Source organism: Haliotis asinina, unplaced genomic scaffold, assembly GCF_037392515.1.
Source record: "Haliotis asinina isolate JCU_RB_2024 unplaced genomic scaffold, JCU_Hal_asi_v2 scaffold_27, whole genome shotgun sequence".
Taxonomy (NCBI): Eukaryota; Metazoa; Mollusca; class Gastropoda; order Lepetellida; family Haliotidae; genus Haliotis; species Haliotis asinina.
Genome location: NW_027133899.1, coordinates 311,597 through 333,247, shown reverse-complemented (window position 1 = coordinate 333,247; position 21,651 = coordinate 311,597). Strand labels below are relative to the sequence as shown.

Here is a 21,651-nt window from a genome sequence, read left to right as displayed (position 1 = left end):
TGGCACTCCAAAGGATTTGTGTCCATTGGTGACGGGTCCGTTTTGTTTATCATCAGTCCGAATATCCTGTGTCCATCGCTTTCATTTGATGTTTGAAAGTGTGAGTCTTTAACAGGGCTTCTTTGAATCTGGCGTGTTTGATGTGCTTCTTCACCTCATATTTTTCCATGCCTTTGGGTCTCAACCCGATGTATTCCACGATCAATGTGCCAGCGCATTCGTCCTTCATCTTGCCTAGGACCTTTTTATCAATCATGCTGTGCCTCGGGTGGTAATTGGTGTCATACAGGTGTATACTTTTTCTTCATGTCCTCATACATGTCATCGGCTCGAATTTCCATCAGCAGGGAGTCCGTGTACAGCACCTCATACCTGTTACCGTACTGTTTCTTCAGTTTGTTGTCGTAAAAGTCATGCATTATTCATATATAAACAGGCCAGTTGAATTTAATGTGGCTTTTCTTCATGTGCAGCGCTACCAGATCGTCACTGAACATTTTGTTTCGGTTGAATGCTGGGCTGGCAATCAGTTTCCTGAGTTTGTTTTCCTCATTCGATCGGACTAACTGGACCTCATTCACGGTCAGCAGACTTCCAATCTGGGTTAACTGTCACATGTTCGGGGGCAAGCGGATAGCTGTTGTGCAAGTCGTGCAATTCTGCTTGATATTCAAGTATGTAACTGGCTCATGGCCCAACCATAGATGTTGGTGTCAAGGTAGAGGAGGTGTTAGGACGGTTGATTCGGATTATAGCTTGTACTTTGGCTGCTCCTCTGTACTCAGCGGTGATATGGCAGTAATCTCTCACCGAATCACCGTTCAGCAGTTAATCGCACACGTGACAATTCTTGGCATTCTTGTGGGATAGCATATCATACTTTGTCAATCGCATAGGGTCAATAGTGTACTACGTTCCAGAGATTCTCGTATGTTTTGTAATGAGGTGTTGATAGACGCATCTATCATCTCTGGTTGAATCACGGCTTCTTGTTTACCTCTGAAGTAAGGCTCAACGTACTCAAAGGCACCGTCTGACTGCTGTTTATCAAGAGCCAGTGATTTCAAATTTGAGGCTTCCCAGGTTGTTCAGTTCTTCATTGACTTCGTTAACCATCAGAGGTTTGAGGTCACTGATGTCTATATTCACATCTACAGTCATCCACCAGCCTCTCAGATAATTTGCTGTGGTGTGTTCAGTTTACACAAACTGTAGACTGACTACTCTGTTCTGACATAACAATTCTACTAGCTCGGATTTCCTCATGCAGAAATAATTTGCCAGCCCCAGCTTTTTCGCTTGAGTTTTGAGTTGTTTCACAGTGCAAGTGGGTTGCATGTCGAGAAATCTCAATAGCTGTGGTTTCCTCAGTCTTGAGTAACTGTCTAGACCATGTTCTTTTGCAGTATGTTTAAGCTCTCCAACAGAAGTCACTCTTATAAGTAGATCTCAAATTGGGTGTCCGGTTATGGAAGGGATGTAACTCTTTGTTTGGATGTACCAAACAAAATAAAATGAAGCACACATAAAATATTTTATTAATCTCTTTATTCTGAGGAGGCATTTACATTCATTCATATAAATCTTTTTTTCTTCTCATGAATAAGTTGGTTTCAAAGCATGTTCACCCCGAGGACTTTACATAAACAGTAATAGCCTTTCAGTCCAATACCACATACAGAGCATGTGAAGATCAACTCCCTATCTTGCTGTCCCTTGGAAGGGCTGTAATACTGGAAGAGGGTGGGTTCACCACCAAGGGGGTCAAGCTGTTTACCAGTTAGCAAGTAATATTGTTGCACATCTACATCATCAAACGTACGAACAGCATGGTTTTCATGCTGGAGTTGATGGCTAATGAAATCAATTCTAGACTGCACGTTTTTTCGCGTACGCAGCCTGTGCGGTTTTTAATTTCTCCATGGCTATATCATGCCATTTTCATTCTGCTTTTTCATGTTCGACTCTTGTCATTTTGAGAACAGGTAATTGCTCCCTGAAAATGCCCTGTCATTGACTAAAACCCCGCCGACCATCATAGCTATTGTAGCCATACCGTATATGAACATGTTATTTTAAAATATTTTCCCGTACGATCCCCTGTTTTATGGAAACGTCCTTGGTGGCCATCGCCATACCCAAGTTCATGATAACTATACAGATATCCTGCAGATTGAAATCGAGTTTGATTGCTGGTTTGTTTGAGAACGTAACCGGGCGTAACTTACAGCTAAACAGGATACCATGGTCGCGTGATATGTATCATTAATGAATGTTTTTCCTTTTTCAGACATTATGTATATGATAAAATATATATTTTTCTATAATATACTATGTACACTGACCTCTAATTGTGGCTGTGGTGTTGTGGATGTGGTGGGTGGTGGTTGTGGTTTGAACAATAACATTTAGGATTTCTCTTCCGGGTGACTTGGGTTGGAGTTTCCTCCTCCTGCTGTGTCATCGCTTCTTCTTGGGCAGTATCCATCTTGTATACTATTACTTTCATTTTTTTCTTCTTTAAACTTACAATGCTTGGCCGTGATAATCGCCACTGTCACCAGGGCTAAAAATATGCAGCATTTGTGGTACAATGTGCAACTGACAGAACTCAAAGCATGTTGGATAAACAGATTCTTCTCTAGATCTTCCCACAGGTAAAGTCAACGTTCTGGTGGAATAGGAAGGAAGTACGACGGTATGCCCATGTAGATCTGAGTCACAGTTGATCCTATAGTCTTTGTCACCTCAGCCCCGAGCCATGATTCATATTTGGCATATATCTTGCTGATCTCATCAGCGGGCTTCTTTTAAATTATATCTGGAGTGATAATGTCACCAAGTTGCTGTTTGGCCTCGCCACCCAACAACAGGGTCACCAGACTATACTGCTTATCATCCCTTTTATCATCTGCCACCATTTGTTCCAGCAGTTTGTTCGCAATAAATTGTTTCAAGTGACCAGGAAGGCAAAAGTTCAGGATAGACCCATTAAACCGAATACAGTACTATCGGTCCTGTGGTGCAGGCTTATGGTGTGCTGTTGTGAGTTCGTATCCACCGTTGCCTCCTCAGATACCTTGCAACTTTCATGAAGGAAGGCAATTGTGACTCTTGCACATTTAGTGAAGTAAGGGATCACAATCACTCAATCAATCGAGATCATATCAGTTGGGCCTCTGAAAATGGCCTCTCTGAGCAGGGCACTCTCATGGTGCGCAACTACCATCTTAAATTCTCCCTTGGAGGTCTGTGGCTACAAATGGACCCTTTTAATGATTTTTTAATCTTTCTGGCCAGTAAATTTTGGATGTGAACAAAAAGTGGTCAGTTAAAGGGATAGGAGGAGAAAGGTGGCAACAATGGCTTCGATTTATAGATAGCGGCTTATATTACGCGTGGTCCAAAACCCCTGTTGTATATACCACACTGTGTACTACCATGTCTTGTGATGCCATGGTATGCTAGTAGGTTTGAATACTGTCTGACACATATGTAAATTACCTTCTCTTGTGGGCAATGCCATGGTCTGCCAGTAGATTTGAATACTGTCTCACACACATGTAAATTACCTTCTCTTGTGGATAATGCCATGGTCTGCCAGTAGGTTTGAATACTGTCTGACACAGATGTAACTTATCTTCTCTTGCGGGTAATGCCATGGTCTGCCAGTAGGTTTGAATACTGTCTGACACACATGTAAATTACCTTTTCTTGTGGGTAATCCCATGGTCTGCCAGTAGGTTTGAATACTGTCTGACACAGATGTAACTTATCTTCTCTTGCGGGTAATGCCATGGTCTGCCAGTAGGTTTGAATACTGTCTGACACACATGTAAATTACCTTTTCTTGTGGGTAATCCCATGGTCTGCCAGTAGGTTTGAATACTGTCTGACACAGATGTAACTTATCTTCTCTTGCGGGTAATGCCATGGTCTGCCAGTAGGTTTGAATACTGTCTGACACACATGTAAATTACCTTTTCTTGTGGGTAATCCCATGGTCTGCCAGTAGGTTTGAATACTGTCTGACACAGATGTAACTTATCTTCTCTTGCGGGCAATGCCATGGTCTGCCAGTAGGTTTGAATACTGTCTGACACACATGTAAATTACCTTTACTTGTGGGCGATGCCATGGTCCAACGGTAGGTATAGGTGTGGCTACTGTCTTCTTGTGATTTAGTTGAATCCAGTCTATCTGCTGCTTGTGTCACAGTTGGGGTAGAAAGAGAAGACTGAAAAACTGGAAAAAGTGTAAATCTTAAACAGAAAGATAATAATAACAAGAAGAATGCCCAGATTCAAGATAAACTTCGGGCCGAGTATAAGTCTCGTTTAAAGAAAATCTGGAGCTCCGAGCTAAATGCTCGAAACAAAGTCAAAGCCACTAATACTTTTGCTGTGCCAGTCCTCTCCTATTCCTTTGGAGTAGTTGATTGGACAAAACAAGACATCCAGAATCTTGACCGCCTGACCAGGAGGATCATGTCTGATAACAGAGCACACCACCCTCGTTCCTCTCTTAATCGTTTATACATGCCAATCAATTCGGGAGGACGGGGTTTGATTAATGTGGAAGCTCTTCATGATAGAATTCTATTGTGCACTTTTGCACATACTTATTTATCGGATGATCCCCTGGTGATGCACGTCAAGACTCATGATGAAAGCAAGGAATTCCACAGCTATTTTAAGCGTGCCAAGGTTGTTGGACACAATCTGAAATTTGAAGTTGATTTTGCTCACGGTAATGTACTGCTGGACGGTACAGTGATGGGAGTAAACCAGGTGAAGTCCTTTACCAAGTCTGCCCAGAGTCGGTCCTTTGTGGAAAAGCTGTCTGAGAAGCCATTGCATCGTGTTTACATGCAGTGTGTGGAACAGAACAGCAATCCAACCGACACCTTCGCCTGGATGAAGTCGGCTGGTCTTAAATGTGAAACTGAGGGCTTCCTTTTTGCTGCTCGGGACCAGTCGCCACTCGCTTCCCACTCGCAATCGCCAGAATGTTATTCTTAAAGAAAATATTAATATGAAATGTCGTCTTTGCAATCAATTTTCAGAGACTGTCCAAAACCTTGTTAGTGGATGCCCTTCCTTGGCACAAACAGCATATCTTAAAAGACATGATGGCATGGCTTGCTGCTTTTATTATCGTCTCCACCATGCCTGTGGCTTTGACCCCGAGGTCCATCAATGGTACGACCCTGAACATGTCCAGGGCATCCTGGAAAATGATGCTTTTAAGCTTCTCTGGAATAGGCCAATATACAGCCTGAGACGAATTCAAGCCAACAAACCTGATCTTGTCCTTTTTGATAAAACCAATGAAATTATTTATATCATTGAATTTTCTGTCCCTTTTGACAGCAATGTGATTGGCAAGATTCAGTAAAGCATGATAAATATGCGGACCTCGCTTGCATCCCAAGTGCAATGTTGTCAGGCTCCCCTTTGTTCTCGGTGCCCTTGGTTTGGTACCTCCTGATCTCTTGGCGCAGATGAGGAGAGTGCGCGGGTTCTCCACCGGGAGCACAGCCCTTCTGACAATCTGGGTAATGCAGAAGGCTGCAGTGTTGGGGAGCCTTCATATTCTCCAAAAAGTTCATGGTGGGTTTGACTAGGCAGTGTTTCCTGGGAGAAGTCCCATTCGCTGTCTGGGTTGTGTGTAGAGGGGACGAGGGCCCTGAGCTGATGATGAGCTTGACCAGCCTGGTCAGGATCACCCGAACCCTCTCTGCTGCATTTCAATTTTTAATCTGTAAAACATAATAATAATAATAATAATAATAATAATAATAATAATAATAATAAGGGCCTGATGATGTACGCCTCTTCGTGGTGGGCCTAGATAGGGGAATTTTATTCCCTGAACTGAACGTACATCACCCAGTTAGGGCTGACCCCCCGAAGCTGGTTTTCTTACTGGGTTACAAATAGACAAGAGGACTTGAATCTTTCATTTCCGCAGCCCAGTCAGCCTTCCTCCAGTAGCCAAACCAACCTTACTGGAGATGGGACTTGCCCCAGGGGAAGGCACAGAACCCGACCAAGAATATCTTGGTCACAACATCTCAAATCCACGCTACTTGAGTGTGCGATGGCGACTGGATGGCCTGATAATCCACGCATAAATGGCAAGTCGCTGAAGCTGCATTGGGACAATGCCATGCCCATGTATGCTTACCTGACGGAGCAAAATCTCCGAGATCAACTCCGGCGGCTAAAACATCTTACGCCCCGTGAGTCAGTTCAGCCCACAACTGGTGCCCGTCAGGAACCTTTGCAAGAGCAAAATGCTCAAGTGGCAGCAGACCCAAAACTTCTTATGGACGTCTGTGTCAACCTCTTTCCTCTTCCTGGTGGAAACTCTTCCGAGAAAGAGCCAATTGGCTCCGAAATTTTGGACCCTCACTCTTCCTCTTCTTCAGTTGCAGACCTTACCGAAAATCCTGTTTATATTTTGTTTACATCTATTTATGAGGAAATTTGTAATTTACCTTTAGAGAAACGGAGGCCAATTAAACAACTAAACGTGTCTTTTCCCAAAAATGAAATTGATTTACTTAATGAAATTATCTCTTTAAAACTTCCTGCGGACTGTTCATTACATGAAGTAAATTGTTGTGTCTATGCTGCCGCTCGAACTTTGGAGGAACTTCACACAGTTTCCAAAGAACAATCTCCCAATACTAAGAACAATAAACCAAAGAAAAACCGGTTTCAAGTCAAATTAACAGAAACAAGAAAACATATTTCCTGGATAGAGCTGTGCCTGAAATTAAGATCATTTGGGAATCCCATGTCTAAACGACAAAAGGCAATTTGGAGAAAATTAAAATTACAGTACAAAACAACAAAAGAAAAGGTACTGCTCCAAATTGTCGATTCCCTTAAGGCAAAAATAAAAGTTTGGACTGAAAGAAAGAAAAATGGGAAAAGAAAAACAAATTTATCAAACAAAACAAACTTTTCAAAAATAATGAAAAGCAATTCTATAGGCAACTTAAAACAAGTGGTGATGGTGAGCATGATAGACGGCCTCCCATGGCTGCCAATGAAAGGTTCTGGAAACAGTTGTGGTCTGTACCCGGCGACTGTAACCTGGAGGCACCATGGGTCAGTGATTATGACCATGCAATGCATGAGAAAGTAACTAGGTCGTTTGTGTGTTACATATCACCAGATTGCGTTAAAAGTGTCATTAAAAAGTCCAAATCTAATACAGCTCCAGGGCCTGATGGCATTCGAAACCGGTATTGGAAACTGTTTCCCTGTGTCCAAACACCATTGCTTCACTGTTTCAATTCTCTTGTGGACACAGGTGATGTTCCTACATGGTTCTGCAAAGGTCGCACAATACTCCTCCCAAAAAGGGAGACTTGACTGATCCCAAAAACTTCTGCCCTATCGCGTGTTTGAATACTCAATATAAATTATTCACAGGGTGTTTGACAAACCTCGCGTCATCTTACTGCTCGTCTAATGAGATAATTTACAGAGAGCAGAAGGGGGTGAGAAAGGGATGTTGGGGGTGCAAGGATCAACTTCTTGTACAGAAAATGATTCTGGAAGAGGCTAAGACATACCACCGCAACCTCTCCATGTGCTGGATAGACTACAAAAAGGCATATGACTCTCTGAAGTCTCTTCAGTGTATTGACCTCCCTGAGCGACTACTTGATTTACTCAAGTCTTTAATGAGTTGCTGGTCGACTCAACTTGAGATGTACTCGCAAGGAGAGGTGCAGACTTCGGAATCTATTCCATTCAGAAGGGGAATTTTCCAGGGGGACTCCTTCAGTCCATTGCTTTTTTGTCTGTCTCTGAATCCTTTGAGTTTCCTGCTCAATAGGGAGGAAGGTTACCATCCCGGACCTCCTCAGCACAGATCCCCAACACCTCTTACTCATCTCCTCTACATGGATGACATCGAGCTCCTTGCCAAAGGAGATACCAATTTGAAAGAACAGGTTCTCCTTGTTGAGTCCTTCTCTAATGATATTGGCATGACTTTTGGGCTCGAAAAATGTAATACTCTTCATTTGAAACGTGGCAAGGTAACTAATGATGGATCGGTCAGGTTACAAGGGGGAGGAGTTATTGAGCATCTTGTGGAAGATCAGGCCTACACCTATCTTGGAATGCAAGTTCGAGACAAGCTCCAGAATGCCCAGATTCAAGATAAACTTCGGGCCGAGTATAAGTCTCGTTTAAAGAAAATCTGGAGCTCCGAGCTAAATGCTCGAAACAAAGTCAAAGCCACCAATACCTTTGCTGTGCCAGTCCTCTCCTATTCCTTTGGAGCAGTTGATTGGACGAAACAAGACATCCAGAATCTTGACCGCCTGACCAAGAGATCATGTCTGATAACAGAGCACACCACCCTCGTTCCTCTCTTAATCGTTTATACATGCCAATCAATTCGGAGGACGGGGTTTGATTAATGTGGAAGCTCTTCATGATAGAATTCTATTGTGCACTTTTGCACATATTTATTTATCGGATGATCCTCTGGTGATGCACGCCAAGACTCATGATGAAAGCAAGGAATTCCACAGCTATTTTAAGCGTGCCAAGGTTGTTGGACACAATCTGAAATTTGAAGTTGATTTTGCTCACAGTGATGTACTGCTGGACGGTACAGCGATGGGAGTAAACCAGGTGAAGTCCTTTACCAAGTCTGCCCAGAGTCGGTCCCTTCCTTGGCACAAACAGCATATCTTAAAAGACATGATGGCATGGCTCGCTGCTTTTACTATCGTCTCCACCATGCCTGTGGCTTTGACTCCGAGGTCCATCCATGGTACGACCCTGAACATGTCCAGGGTGTCCTGGAAAATGATGCTTTTAAGCTTCTCTGGAATAGGCTACCGGGAGCACAGGCCTTCTGACAATCTGGGTAATGCAGAAGGCTGCAGTGTTGGGGAGCCTCCATATTCTCCGGAAAGTTCTTGGTGGGTTTGACTAGGCAGTGTTTCCTGGGAGAAGTCCCATTCGCTGTCTGGGCTGCGTGTAGAGGGGGCGAGGGCCCTGAGCTGATGATGAGCCTCACCGGCCTGACTGTGCCAAGATCACCCAAACCCTCTCTGCTGCATAGCAATCTTAATCTGTAAAACATAATAATAATCATAATGTCTTTGCAGTGAATTCACAGAGACTGTCCAAAACCTTGTCAGTGGATGCCCTTCCTTGGCACAAACAGCATATCCTAAGAGACATGATGGCATGGCTCGCTGCTTTTATTATCGTCATTACACGGTAATGTACTGCTGGACGGTACAGTGATGGGAGTAAACCAGGTGAAGTCCTTTACCAAGTCTGCCCAGAGTCGGTCCTTTGTGGAAAAGCTGTCTGAGAAGCCATTGCATCGTGTTTACATGCAGTGTGTGGAACAGAACAGCAATCCAACCGACACCTTCGCCTGGATGAAGTCGGCTGGTCTTAAATGTGAAACTGAGGGCTTCCTTTTTGCTGCTCGGGACCAGTCGCCACTCGCTCACTCACTTCCCACTCGCAATCGCCAGAATGTTATTCTTAAAGAAAATATTAATATGAAATGTCGTCTTTGCAATCAATTTTCAGAGACTGTCCAAAACCTTGTCAGTGGATGCCCTTCCTTGGCACAAACAGCATATCCTAAGAGACATGATGGCATGGCTCGCTGCTTTTATTATCGTCTCCACCATGCCTGTGGCTTTGACCCCGAGGTCCATCAATGGTACGACCCTGAACATGTCCAGGGCATCCTGGAAAATGATGCTTTTAAGCTTCTCTGGAATAGGCCAATATACAGCCTGAGACGAATTCAAGCCAACAAACCTGATCTTGTCCTTTTTGATAAAACTAATGAAATTATTTATATCATTGAATTTTCTGTCCCTTTTGACAGCAATGTGATTGGCAAGATTCAGGAAAAGCATGATAAATATGCAGACCTTGCCTTTGAAATGTCTCGCTTGCATCCCAAGTACACTGTCGTCAGGCTCCCCATTGTTCTCGGTGCCCTTGGTTTGGTACCTCCCGATCTTTTGGCGCAGATGAGGAGAGTGGCTATATCGCTGGAATATTGCTAAAAGCGGCGTAAAACCAAACTCACTCACTCACTCATTTGACAAAACTTCAATTATTATTATCATTAACTAAGCGATCCCTAATCATCTCCCTTTATGATTGTTCATACAAAAAATCATGGTGAAACGTGTCTCGTTCTGCCCAATGTTGAATGTTGATGTTTACAGATAAGCTAAATGTAAACACTTTAAGGTCAATAAATTCGTCAAAGGGTGTACAGGACTGTAAAGCTTGTTAATTTCAAATTTCCTTCTGTTGGCCCTCAAGAAATACAAAATATACAAGGGTCTTCAGTCATATACAACCTTTCAAAGCACCGTGTAACTAATAGTATATGAGAGTGACAAAGCTGGCTAAATTCTTGGCCACAAACTCAGTTATGTTTCCTGCTTATATCCTTGAGCAAAAGTAAATGATTTACAGTTCAAAGTGTTTAACTCTTGAAGCAGTGGCCACAGAAAAGCTGAAGGAACGGAACTTCAAAGATGTCATTTGCATTAGCTTATAAGGTGTTTTCTGCTGGGACTGAAAATGCTAAACATAAATCCCACTTAGGGAAGACTGATCAAATGTCCTCGATCTGGAAAGGTCTGATTAATTTGTGGGGGGCACCAGTTCACCCAATACGATCGGCAATTTCCATGACCATGATAGGAATTTTTGTGATGATGTATTTCCATTATGTTATCATACAATAATAGTTTTGAGAATGCTTGTTGGTCATATAATTGCATCTGTGTGACTTTTAAACCTTATAACCTTATAAAATTTAGATAGTTATCAGCTCTCACTGACAATGAAACCAAAATGGGTGATGCTGCTGCAGACACTTTTTCTCAAGTTCCAAACTTGGTTAGGGTTAGGTTAGGGTTAGGTGAAGTCTTTACTTTGGAAACATTTTCAACTGATCTCTTGTACAATCACATCTGAGTCCTGCTAGTGGCCAGTGGCACTGTTTGAAAGACAGAAAGCAATAATTTCATTGCCTTAACCATGTGTTACACTTTCACAAGATATTGCAATATATATAGCAATACGCCAGCAGATATCATAACATATAGCAAAATGAAAATGTTGGCAATACCCAACCCTAGCACTGTTAGATCCCACTGGAAGTCCCTCAATATTACATACTCAAGCATTGGCAGATGTATATTCCTCAATGGTTCTATGCTTGAGCTTCCCTAATAGCTGTTCCATCGCCAGAATAGCCACTTACAGGTGTGGACCTTGAAGAAAAGACATGGTTTTCCCCTGGGGTGACAAGTCCCAAGGTAGATACAAACATATTTTAAGCCATATAAAAAACATATTGACTGTTTGCTCCTCAGTTTGGTAGTCAAATCTCATCTGGCTCATGGACTAAAACCACAGAATACACTGGCAATGCATATTTGCTCTAATCGTGAGACCTGTACCTCAGCTTTGGTTCCATCCTACTGTGTGTTTCTTCTGGCCATTACCTATCATGTTGCCACAACTTTTAGTAGTCCAGTTTTAAATACTTGATCATGTTTTATCACTATTTAGACAGATTTGATATTGACATTGTGATGCCTCGACTGAGGGTAGTCATGGTGTACAGAAACGGCTCTTGATACGGTATTGTGGTGAACATGCTTTGTATCGATATGAGATGGGTCAGTAAATGCAATTCTTGCCTTGATGCAACTAAGAAATTGCACAAAATTTTTTTTATAGCATCTGGACTGAAGACGGCTAAAACCCATTTTCTTACAGTTAAGTTAAATACCTCACAGTTTAATTACTCACATGTTACCATTTTGGAACCAACAGTGGTTGGAAGTGAAATACCTACAAGTCATTGTTAGAAATAGGTGAGACTCAGTGTATCACTCCTGGTCATACTTACATTTTTGTTTGAACATAGCAGAAATTAATTAGTAGTTGTCTGATGTTGAAATCATGCAAAAATGTACGGGAAAATGTCGAAATGGAAAATGTCGAAATGACATTTTCTTTTGCAGGGGAGTGTGTTAGTTCTTCATGCATATTCAGTTACAGCATTTCATTTTTCCATTCTGTGACCTAGAAAGTCCATTAAATGTATTAAACATTACACTGATGTTTTGAATTAAATTGTTAGCTCATAATTTAGTCAGTAACCAATATGTTGACACAGAAAAATATATATTTTTGAATACAGTAACAAATATTTGTAAAGATATTATTTTAGACTGTACTGTAAATATTGTGTTTTCAACTGAAGTTTACTGTTGAGTCATGATAATTAAAGTTACTGCATTGCTCCATTTGAAATGAAAAAGCTCATGCAACATTATATGTTGAAATGCCTGTGTGGCATGTATATATTATAGGGCCATCTCCTATTGTCACGGGTTTCCTATTCTCGTGGTAAACACATTTTCTGCCGAGGTCGCCAATTCATGATACTTAGCGGCTGTTCACATCTTTGATCATTAACTAAGAAGTGGCCCAAGTCTGTGAATTATCAAAATTTTGGTGTGTAATGAATATTCGTTAGTTGTAACCAACTTGGAAAAATCGAAACTTTCTCCCGCCCTCCCCAATAAGATTCCCCTTCCTCACACCTAATAACGTTACTTTTTCGTTGTACCGCCAGAATAGGAGACGCCTCGAAATGTCAGCGGCGGACGACCATGTTTTTCATCGAGCTTAAGTGAGATAATACACTTGATGGATCAAGCAGTTGATAGATGCAAATGTTAGAGGGGGGATCTCTACATTTAAACACAACTAGCATACATACAAAAAGAACTGTTTATATTATTGTTTCAGCTGATATCCATAAGTACCGCGGCAATAGGAGACACCAGTATACACCAACATGTGTTATTGTTACCAAGTAATTATTGAGTAAGAACAGAAGTTTGCTTCATCATCGATGCAAAGGTTAATGCTGAGTTGTATGCCATGTGTAAATGATTTGCTTCTATGTATATGAGTATATTTTGTATGGGTGGTATACCTGTAGGTAATCAGTAGAAGGCCAGATTAATGAACTAAGGGAGATAATCTATTATGGCGTATATGCCATTAGGTAATCAGTGAGTGTCAGGTTATTGAACTAAGGCAGACAATCCATATGTTTAAAGAATAAATGGACCCTAGAACTAAATCATGGTTTTGTCTATTTCAAGCAATTTTAATGACACCTACACCCTTATCCAGTGGTGCAGAAAGTACCATGCATTGTGCACTATACCCAGCTGATATCACCACAGCGTAAGAAAGATTGACAGGTACCACTCAATGTCCACTATACCCTGGTATCACCATGGTGTAAGAAAGACTGACAGGCACCACACACTCCCAACTATACCCTCTTATCACCATGATGTAAGAAAGATTGAGAGGCACCACACAATCCCCACTATACCCTGGTATCACCATGGTGTAAGAAAGATTGGCAGGAGCCATGCAATGCCCACTATACCCAATTACCACCATGGTGTAAGAAAGATTGACAGGCACCACACAATGCCCACTATACCCTCTTATCACCATGGTGTAAGAAAGATTGAAAGGCACCACACAATCCCCACTATACCCTGGTATCACCATGGTGTGAGAAAGACTGGCAGGTGCCATGCAATGCCAACATATCATGTGCCTAACTTTGATCACAATCTTTATAGCAAATTGTAGCAAATAATCATCATTAGAAACCAATCTTTATCCAATAAAATCCCTCCTTACAACTGTGAAAATACTCTTGGCAAGGGTACAATGATAGATTGGAACGATACCCGCCACCAAACGAACCGCCTTAAATGTTATTTATACGCAGCTTCAACTAACATGCCATGCCCACTATGTTTCTGGTTTCACCATGGTTTAAGATGGACAACTTACATGCAATGCCCACTAGGTTCCAGGTGTCACTATGCCGTGAGACTGACAGCTAATATGCAATGCCCACTATGTTCCTGGTGTCACTATGCTGTGAAACTGACAACTAACATATAATGCCTGCTATGTTCTGCGTGATACTACACCAGCCTCAATCTCTCTTGGGATGCATTCTTGAGGAAAATGAGTGTCAAACTGGAATTGTTCACCGATTACAACATGCACCTGTTCATCAAGATGGGGATGCGTGGTGGGATTTCCAACAGTACGCGAAAGCCAGCAACCAATATGTGGAAGGCTATGATCTGAATCAACCCGCCACCCATCTCCTCTGTCTTGACACCAACAACGGCTGGGCCATGAGCCAGGATCTACCCATCGGAGAACGTGTGGTTCGACAATGAGATAAATATCAGGAGCTGGATTCAAACAAAATTACATGCTTGAAAAGGATTTTAGTATCCTGCGGTATCAAACAACAGCTATCTGCTCGCTCACGAACAGTTGATAGTGGAACGAGACTGGATGTCGGACTATCAACAAATGTTGCTAAAAAAATAAGCAAATCAATGTGGAAAAATTTGTTCTGAACTTGATGCACAAGATCAAGTATGTCGTGCACTATCGGAAACTGTAACTGTACTTTTCGCTGGGCATGAAACTGAGTAAAATGCATCTACAAACTCATGACTCGGTGTTCTGCAAAACCATGGAAAACTTGAGAAAATGTGTCATGGTCAAACTCATGTGATCTCACAAAGAAGAAAGACTCAGGGAACTCATAGCCAGCCTGGCCTTAAAAAAAGGCGTTACACATGAACAAAAGTTGCATCATACTCAACCGGCTGTCTATGTGGGAATAAGCATCCACAATCTGTCACAGTGCCTGATGTATGACTTTGATTATAATTAGCTTAAGACACAATATGACAACAGGTGTGAACTCTTGTACACAGACACCGATTCGTTGATGATGAAAATTTGCACCACGGATGTATACGAGGACAGTATCATGAAATCTGTTTCATTGTAAGTATGAGAAGAAGCCAGAAATGCTGATAATTAACATTGTTGTTGTTCTGCGTTATTTTGGTTCTGTTATGGCGTCTTGACTTATGAAGAGTCAACTATTGGCATTATATCTAATTTTAATTTCTTCTTTCCTGCTATGATACTCTTTCCATACATAAAGGTATTGAGCCCTTCAAAACAATGAATAGCTGGTAGGATGTCGGAAATTTTTTTATAAAGTGCTACACACTGTAAAATTGGAATTTACGTTTGTTTACATTTCAAGCAAGGGCAACTTTTGTTTTTGCGCTTTTTTTCAAAAAGTGCTACACACTGTAAAATTGGAATTTACGTTTGTTTACATTTCAAGCTAGGGCAACTTTTGTTTTCGCGCCCAGTATGTTTTGTTTCATCTTATCTAGACTGTTGATATTAGTGGCAAAGACCAGGGGTAATGTGATATTGGCATGTATGGGGAGTTCAGTGAATGCATTTGTCGCACCTGACTATGGAATATTTGTGGTGTAATAAGCGTTTCAATAAAGGCCATCTTTGTGAAATGGGGTAAAACATTAAGAGGTGGTCTATACGAGGTCGGACCAGTAAGAGGGCGTTGTTAAACTGGCCCCTGGTCTATACTGCTCCAGTAACATAGGGGGCATTGCATGCTAGTTGTCAGTCTTACACCTGGTGAAACCAGTAACATAGCGGGCATTGCATGTTAGTTTTCAATCTTACACCTTGTGAAACCAGGAACATAGTGGGCATTGGTGTAGTCGTATTACAGTGATGGTACTGACACAGATGCAGGGAGGCGGCTCATTGATGGAAATGAAGCCTCCCATCACCTAGTAAAAAGAGAGGGTCGTGTCAGAGATATACTTTGATGTGCCACTGAGCTCGGCAAGGTAAACAAGATCGTTGCCGAACCTAGCAACATGCCTCATGCTAGGAGTGCGTCTGCCATGAATTCCCATGATTAAGGAGTATGGGATGGTGCATTCTACAGTCTTGAAACTATAATCACCTGACATATCAATCAGGCGTTGTAACTGTTTGGTGCCCCTGAGACTTAAGCTATCATACACATACAGACTGGCGAATTTCCCTCGACTAATGACTTGCAGGCATGACATTTCTCCTCTCCTTCGAGTTCACTGGTCAGATACCTCAACTCTCGTAGTTTTTTCTCTTTTCCACGACGTGATTGTGGCCAGTTTGACCGCCACATATTTCATTTGAATGGAAATCGTAGAATCATACATCAAGTGTTTGGACAAGTCTAGGACACTCATTCAAACAGGTAGGTTGAACACGATGTGGTTTTTGTTCATGTGCAGCTCAGCCAAGTCATCGATGAACATATTGCTATGATCGAAAGCTGAGTTTTTGTTGCTCTAACAAGCTTGACGTCAAAACATTTTATCAAATTCTCCATCATCTTCCAGAACACCGAATTGTTCATGAGCTTATGCAGGTTTTTCAAGTCCATGTTCATTTGGATGTAAGGCTCCATCCAAGGCCTTTGATATTGTATGTATATTTTCATACCAAGCGACATGCCAAGCGACAGGTACAGCTGAAGGTTGCAATAGTGCACCACGAACTTGGTCTTTTGCATAAAGTTGGGGACAAGTCTTTCCACATTTGCCAGCTTCATTTCTCCAAGCAGCTCGTTTTGATATTCTGATATCCAGTTTTGGTTCACCATCAACCATTTGGGAGCCAGTGATAGTTGTTGTGTGATTCATGCAATTCTCAGGGGTACTCCAAATCCACTCTGAGGATGTAGCCTTTGTTCGAATCCGGCATGATGCTCGCAACATTGATCATCTTGGGCAAAGAGACCCATTCGAATGATAGCGATCATGAGCAATCAACTCTTGGAACAGACCATGAGATAAAAATTACGTTGCACCGCCATATGCAGATCGTTTTTCATCGACACGAAAGGCACGCAATTGAGATTGTCCAAAGATTCATCATGGGTTTGAGGTCATCAACTATTTTTTTTGTATGCTCATCCTCCATCCTCTCACATACTTACCTAAATCGGTTGGTACGATTTCCAGTTCCTGTGGTTTGTGTTTCTCCAGCAGTTTGAGTAGCTTTTCAGATCTCAAACAGATCGCATTGCTACTATGTTCACATGCAAATCCTAATCTCTCATAGGGTTTTGAGTTTCACTATGTTCAGACGTGATGTCAAATCTCTAATAGGGTTTTGAGTTTTTCACATGTGAAGTCAAATCTCTAGGAGATTGTTGGTGTGCAAAAATGTCTCCCTTGGGTGAGGCAAATGTTGATGAAATCGATTCTTGCCATGCATTTGTTCACATACTTGTCTTGTGGAGCCTGCAGTTTCTCCATGGCCTCGTCATGACGTTTTCATTTGGCTTCCACCTTCAGCCACATTCTACAATCAGGACAAAAAGTCACATTAAAGTTGTATGTGCCTTGGTACCCGTTGTCGCTGCATTCTTTCTTTCCCTGTTGTCCAGAGATCTGAATAGCAGTAAAACGATGCTCAGCACCTCATTACCGCTGATTTTGATGGTGGTTTTCTTGACGATGGTGTGACAAAGGTTCTGCACAACTTCACGTTTGTTGTTCTTTTAGGTCAAAAGTGATGTTAAACACCAATCGAACTGTGTCACGACAACGACATCATTCTCGCCCAGGTTGGGCAACCGAACAAGCAGCGTTTGGTATTGATCGATCATGATCGGATTGTTGGTGACGGTTACCTAATGGTGCATGGCATTTACACATCGAACCTCATATGTATAATACAAAATAATGGACAAAATTCCGATGGACGTTTTCGATGCCCAAGTTCTGCTGGATGACAAAGGAGCCTTGGCAGACACCTCTTTCATAAGCAGTCTCATGAGCAATCAACTCTTGGAACAGACCATCAACGATTATTACAACAATTTGAAAGGATGGGCACGCTGCAATTGAGATCGGATCCAAAGATTGATCTCATGAACACCTGTGCGAGAAAGCCACTCGCTCTGTCAGCAGACGTTTGATTCATTCACGATGAAATGAACTTCTGAGTTTAAGGCAGCGCACAACCCAAACAACTTCAACATGAGGCCATCCGAGATCTGGAAAACGCCAAGACCAGACTCGATGATATCACCACCGGAGACAATTTGACCCAGTGTATCGAAGAAACATCGTACAGCCTCTAAAAAATATTGCAGACATACTTGGACAAACACTTTCCCTGGTTTGAATTCTCTGTTAAGGAACTGCGAGGGCTAGGTGAAGCCTTGAAACACAAGAAGTACACTGAAAACTCATGAACAACTTGGGAAGACTAAGCACATCACTTCTGAGAAAAAAAGGCCTTAAAAAGCATTGTCCTAAACAAGGACACCATGTTGACCAACAGGTGTTTGTTCCAAAAGCAAGGCATCACCATCACCATCATTGCTGAAGATGACACGACTCCAGTATCAGCAACATTATTCATTCTCTTTCCTCTGCACCACACCACACGATTACTACGATTCACCTCACGAATTTTAATGACTTTTCTCCCGAGCGTTTATGAAATCCTGCCGAATGTAGTTTTCTCTCAACAATTGGCTAGGAGAAACTTCTGTCCCTGCTATCGTTGAAAATGTTGGTAATTTCGTTCAAGGAGCTCCTACGATTCTTTTTTACACATGACGAAAGTTGTTCATCTGAAGCCTCGAACAAAACTGGCCTTCCACTTCTATGGATTTCTGGATTTCCTCGTGTCAAATATCTGTCTAAAAAACTGTAAACGATGCTTGACGGCACTGCAACTATCCTGACAATTTAAGATCTTTTTATCCCTGCTTCAAATAAAGTGACGATCTTTTCTTTTACAGTCAATGACACAGTGGTATGCTGAGTGTATTGCCCAAAATCTGAGAGACAATGTTGACAAGCGTATAGACTTGAGAATAAGCATGATGAAACCCATTCACGCGAGGTGGATCATCACAAGACTTGATGCTCTCAAGAAGAGGAGAGGAAGTCGTCCGAGGCTATCAAACATCTGGCCTTCTTGACATTGTGACAAAGTGAGTTACTGTTGTGTACTGAATGTGTATTGTTGGAAATGCCAGTGTGCCACTGAATTTCTCAGTGCAATAAACTATTGTACCTAATAATGTGTTCATGTTTATTAGAACAATAGCTATACGGCCGCCATGCTTCACGGACCGGGGATAATTACTTAACGAAATGAGAGAGGTCATTACGTCTGGAAAGTTTTGCACCTACAGTTCATTCGCAATGCTAGCAAAAGGTTCAACTTTCAACTTTGTCATTTGCAGAAACCCTGGAAGAAAGGAGATTACCGTAGCTGCCATACTCCTGTGAACAGAGACAACAACATATTACTACAAAAAGCTTACAGTTGCCTTCAGTAATAGTTTTGTCTTTGTGTTGTGTTCTTTTTCTTTAGTCTTGTCTATTACTGTCAATAACATTGATCTTTATCAACTCAGTGTCTGTATCATTCAGTCCGTCTGATTCTGTCTGATCACTGTCTGATTCACTACTTTCTGAGGGTACTACCAAAGTTGCCTTTCGATAGACCCTACTGTTTCCTGACTGCATTCTTTCGCTCTGTGTCTTGGAATGCCACATTTAAAACATTTCTTTGGAATCCTGTAATGGTCTACTTCCATAATCCCTGGCGTAGCCATTCCTGTTCTATCAACCCGTTCGTGTGTTCCTAACCTCAAATCAAATCTCCTTCGCAAATTTTGCTCTTTCATCATTACTGCCCATGTACTGCCCGGGTTATCTTGAATATATATCTTTGTAAGACATCACTCACTGAACCGCGACTACTTCGAAAAGCCACCAATCTGAATTTATCATCAGGAATGCCTGCTAAACTGACATACTTATCCAGGTATTTGATCCGATCTTTAAACTTCCTAGGGTCACCTTCATATGGCTTTACATACAGGGACAGATGTGATAGCTTGAGCTAATTGTCCTTCCTATGACTCCACCATCACCAACAATGTCCTCATCCCAACCATTACGGTTTCTGGGAGATTCCCTAACTGTATGGCAATAAGCCCAAACAGAGTTTCAATATTTTCTGCCATTTTTTGTATACCCCCTTGAAATTCCTATATACTAACCTTCCGTTTACTTATCTAGCTGTTTCTTCAAATAATAATAACCTACTTCCTCAGCAATACTTATCAGTAATAGCGTCCCTACTGTGTAAACTGCCTAACAATTACCAACAACAAGCACACACTCAGAAATGGTACCGGAGGATAGAGATGGTATCAGAGAGAAACCAAAAGTCAACTACCTAGCACTTGATGTCTTTGCCTGGATCCGGGTCACGCCACCAAAGGAAGAGAGTCCCTTACATGTAACACACCACGCTTCATCAATCCATGCTACTTTTATTTAAGGAGAAAGTACAGGTTAAACTGGCGATGGCTCTAGTTCTGGCTCTGGCCCACAGTCTCACTCAGGACCTTTCTGCTGCGTGTTGCTGTAGAGGTTGTTGGTTGTGCCTCGGTTGTCTGCACTGCCATCTCTCTCTGCTCAGAAAATCCTTTGTTTTTATAGGCAGAAGTTCGTGTCTTTCTTTAAGCCCACTGACCCATTTCCTGACCCTATCATCACGCTTACTGTCAGGCCCCGGAGCGGGATGTCTTACCCACCTGTGTCACACCTGGTTGGTCCATAGCCCCAGACTGAAGCATCTGGTCGTGATCCTTTACCTACTGTTTCAGGCTTTTTAACCGTCACAGTTAAGTACATGAACTACTTTTTTAGACTGATGGTCAACTATAAAGACTGTCCTACATCCGAAAAACACATTTGCTAGCTGTAGTAACATGTCCAAGCCATACATGACTCTCTTCAGGCAGCTTGACCCTCGTTAGAGATTTCAACATATAGCTATGTCATTGTGCCACTTCGGGTGTTGAGGTAGTGTCATGATGCCCGTTTTGCTGGTGGGACGCAACTCGCATTGATGTAAGGGTTGACGTCTAACTTTTGATTGGCAGTTGCGATGACAATTTCATTGCTGCAGCCCAGCAGTCTGTTTATCCTCAGACCCATGGCAAACACGTAGTTGACTTTCAAGTGTGCCTATTCCAACATGCCCTCGTATGTCCAACATGTCCATTGGCCTGGCAATGGTGTATTTGACATCAATCACGAACTGTTTCTGCACGTCATAAGACATCCCGCGACCCATGATGCCAGAATATGTTTGCATCTGCATACCCCCACACTGTACAGACACACGTTCGAATCGAATCATTCAACCATACAGTGCTCACGCTAGTGAACCCCTTCAACGTGTCCAACATCAACAGTTTCCAATTGGCCGAGGGTCCCTGTCAAAACCTCCCAACACGGTAATCCTTGTTGTCAACATCCATGTAATTGGCATGTCACACCATAAACAGTCGTTGGACACTTTACAGCGAAACTGAACTGATTCTGCGAGAACCAAGCTTGCACCATTTCGATCTTCATGACCAAAAGGCAGGAACCGTCCTTGGCGTCCACCACAATGTTCATCCGGGAAAGACGTGGTTGCTTTTAGAGTGAAACACTCATGGTGTGTACGTATATGACAGCGCCGTACGTATATGTAACACGTACGTCATGTTCCTGGGAATCACGAGCGATCGATACCGCTTCAGCTCAGCTCAGAGTCGCGCTCTGCAACA

At 42.2% G+C, this 21,651-nt stretch overlaps 1 protein-coding gene across 1 annotated transcript in view; it reads right to left on the bottom strand.

Moving 5' to 3' along the window:
* The window catches only part of LOC137270043 (uncharacterized), a 190,974-nt gene that overhangs the window by 81,938 nt on the left and 87,385 nt on the right, over window positions 1–21,651 (bottom strand). The window contains exon 9 of the mRNA XM_067803854.1: window positions 4,117–4,245. Within this exon, the coding sequence (XP_067659955.1) occupies window positions 4,117–4,245 (129 nt within the window). The remainder of the gene's footprint in view (window positions 1–4,116; window positions 4,246–21,651) is intronic.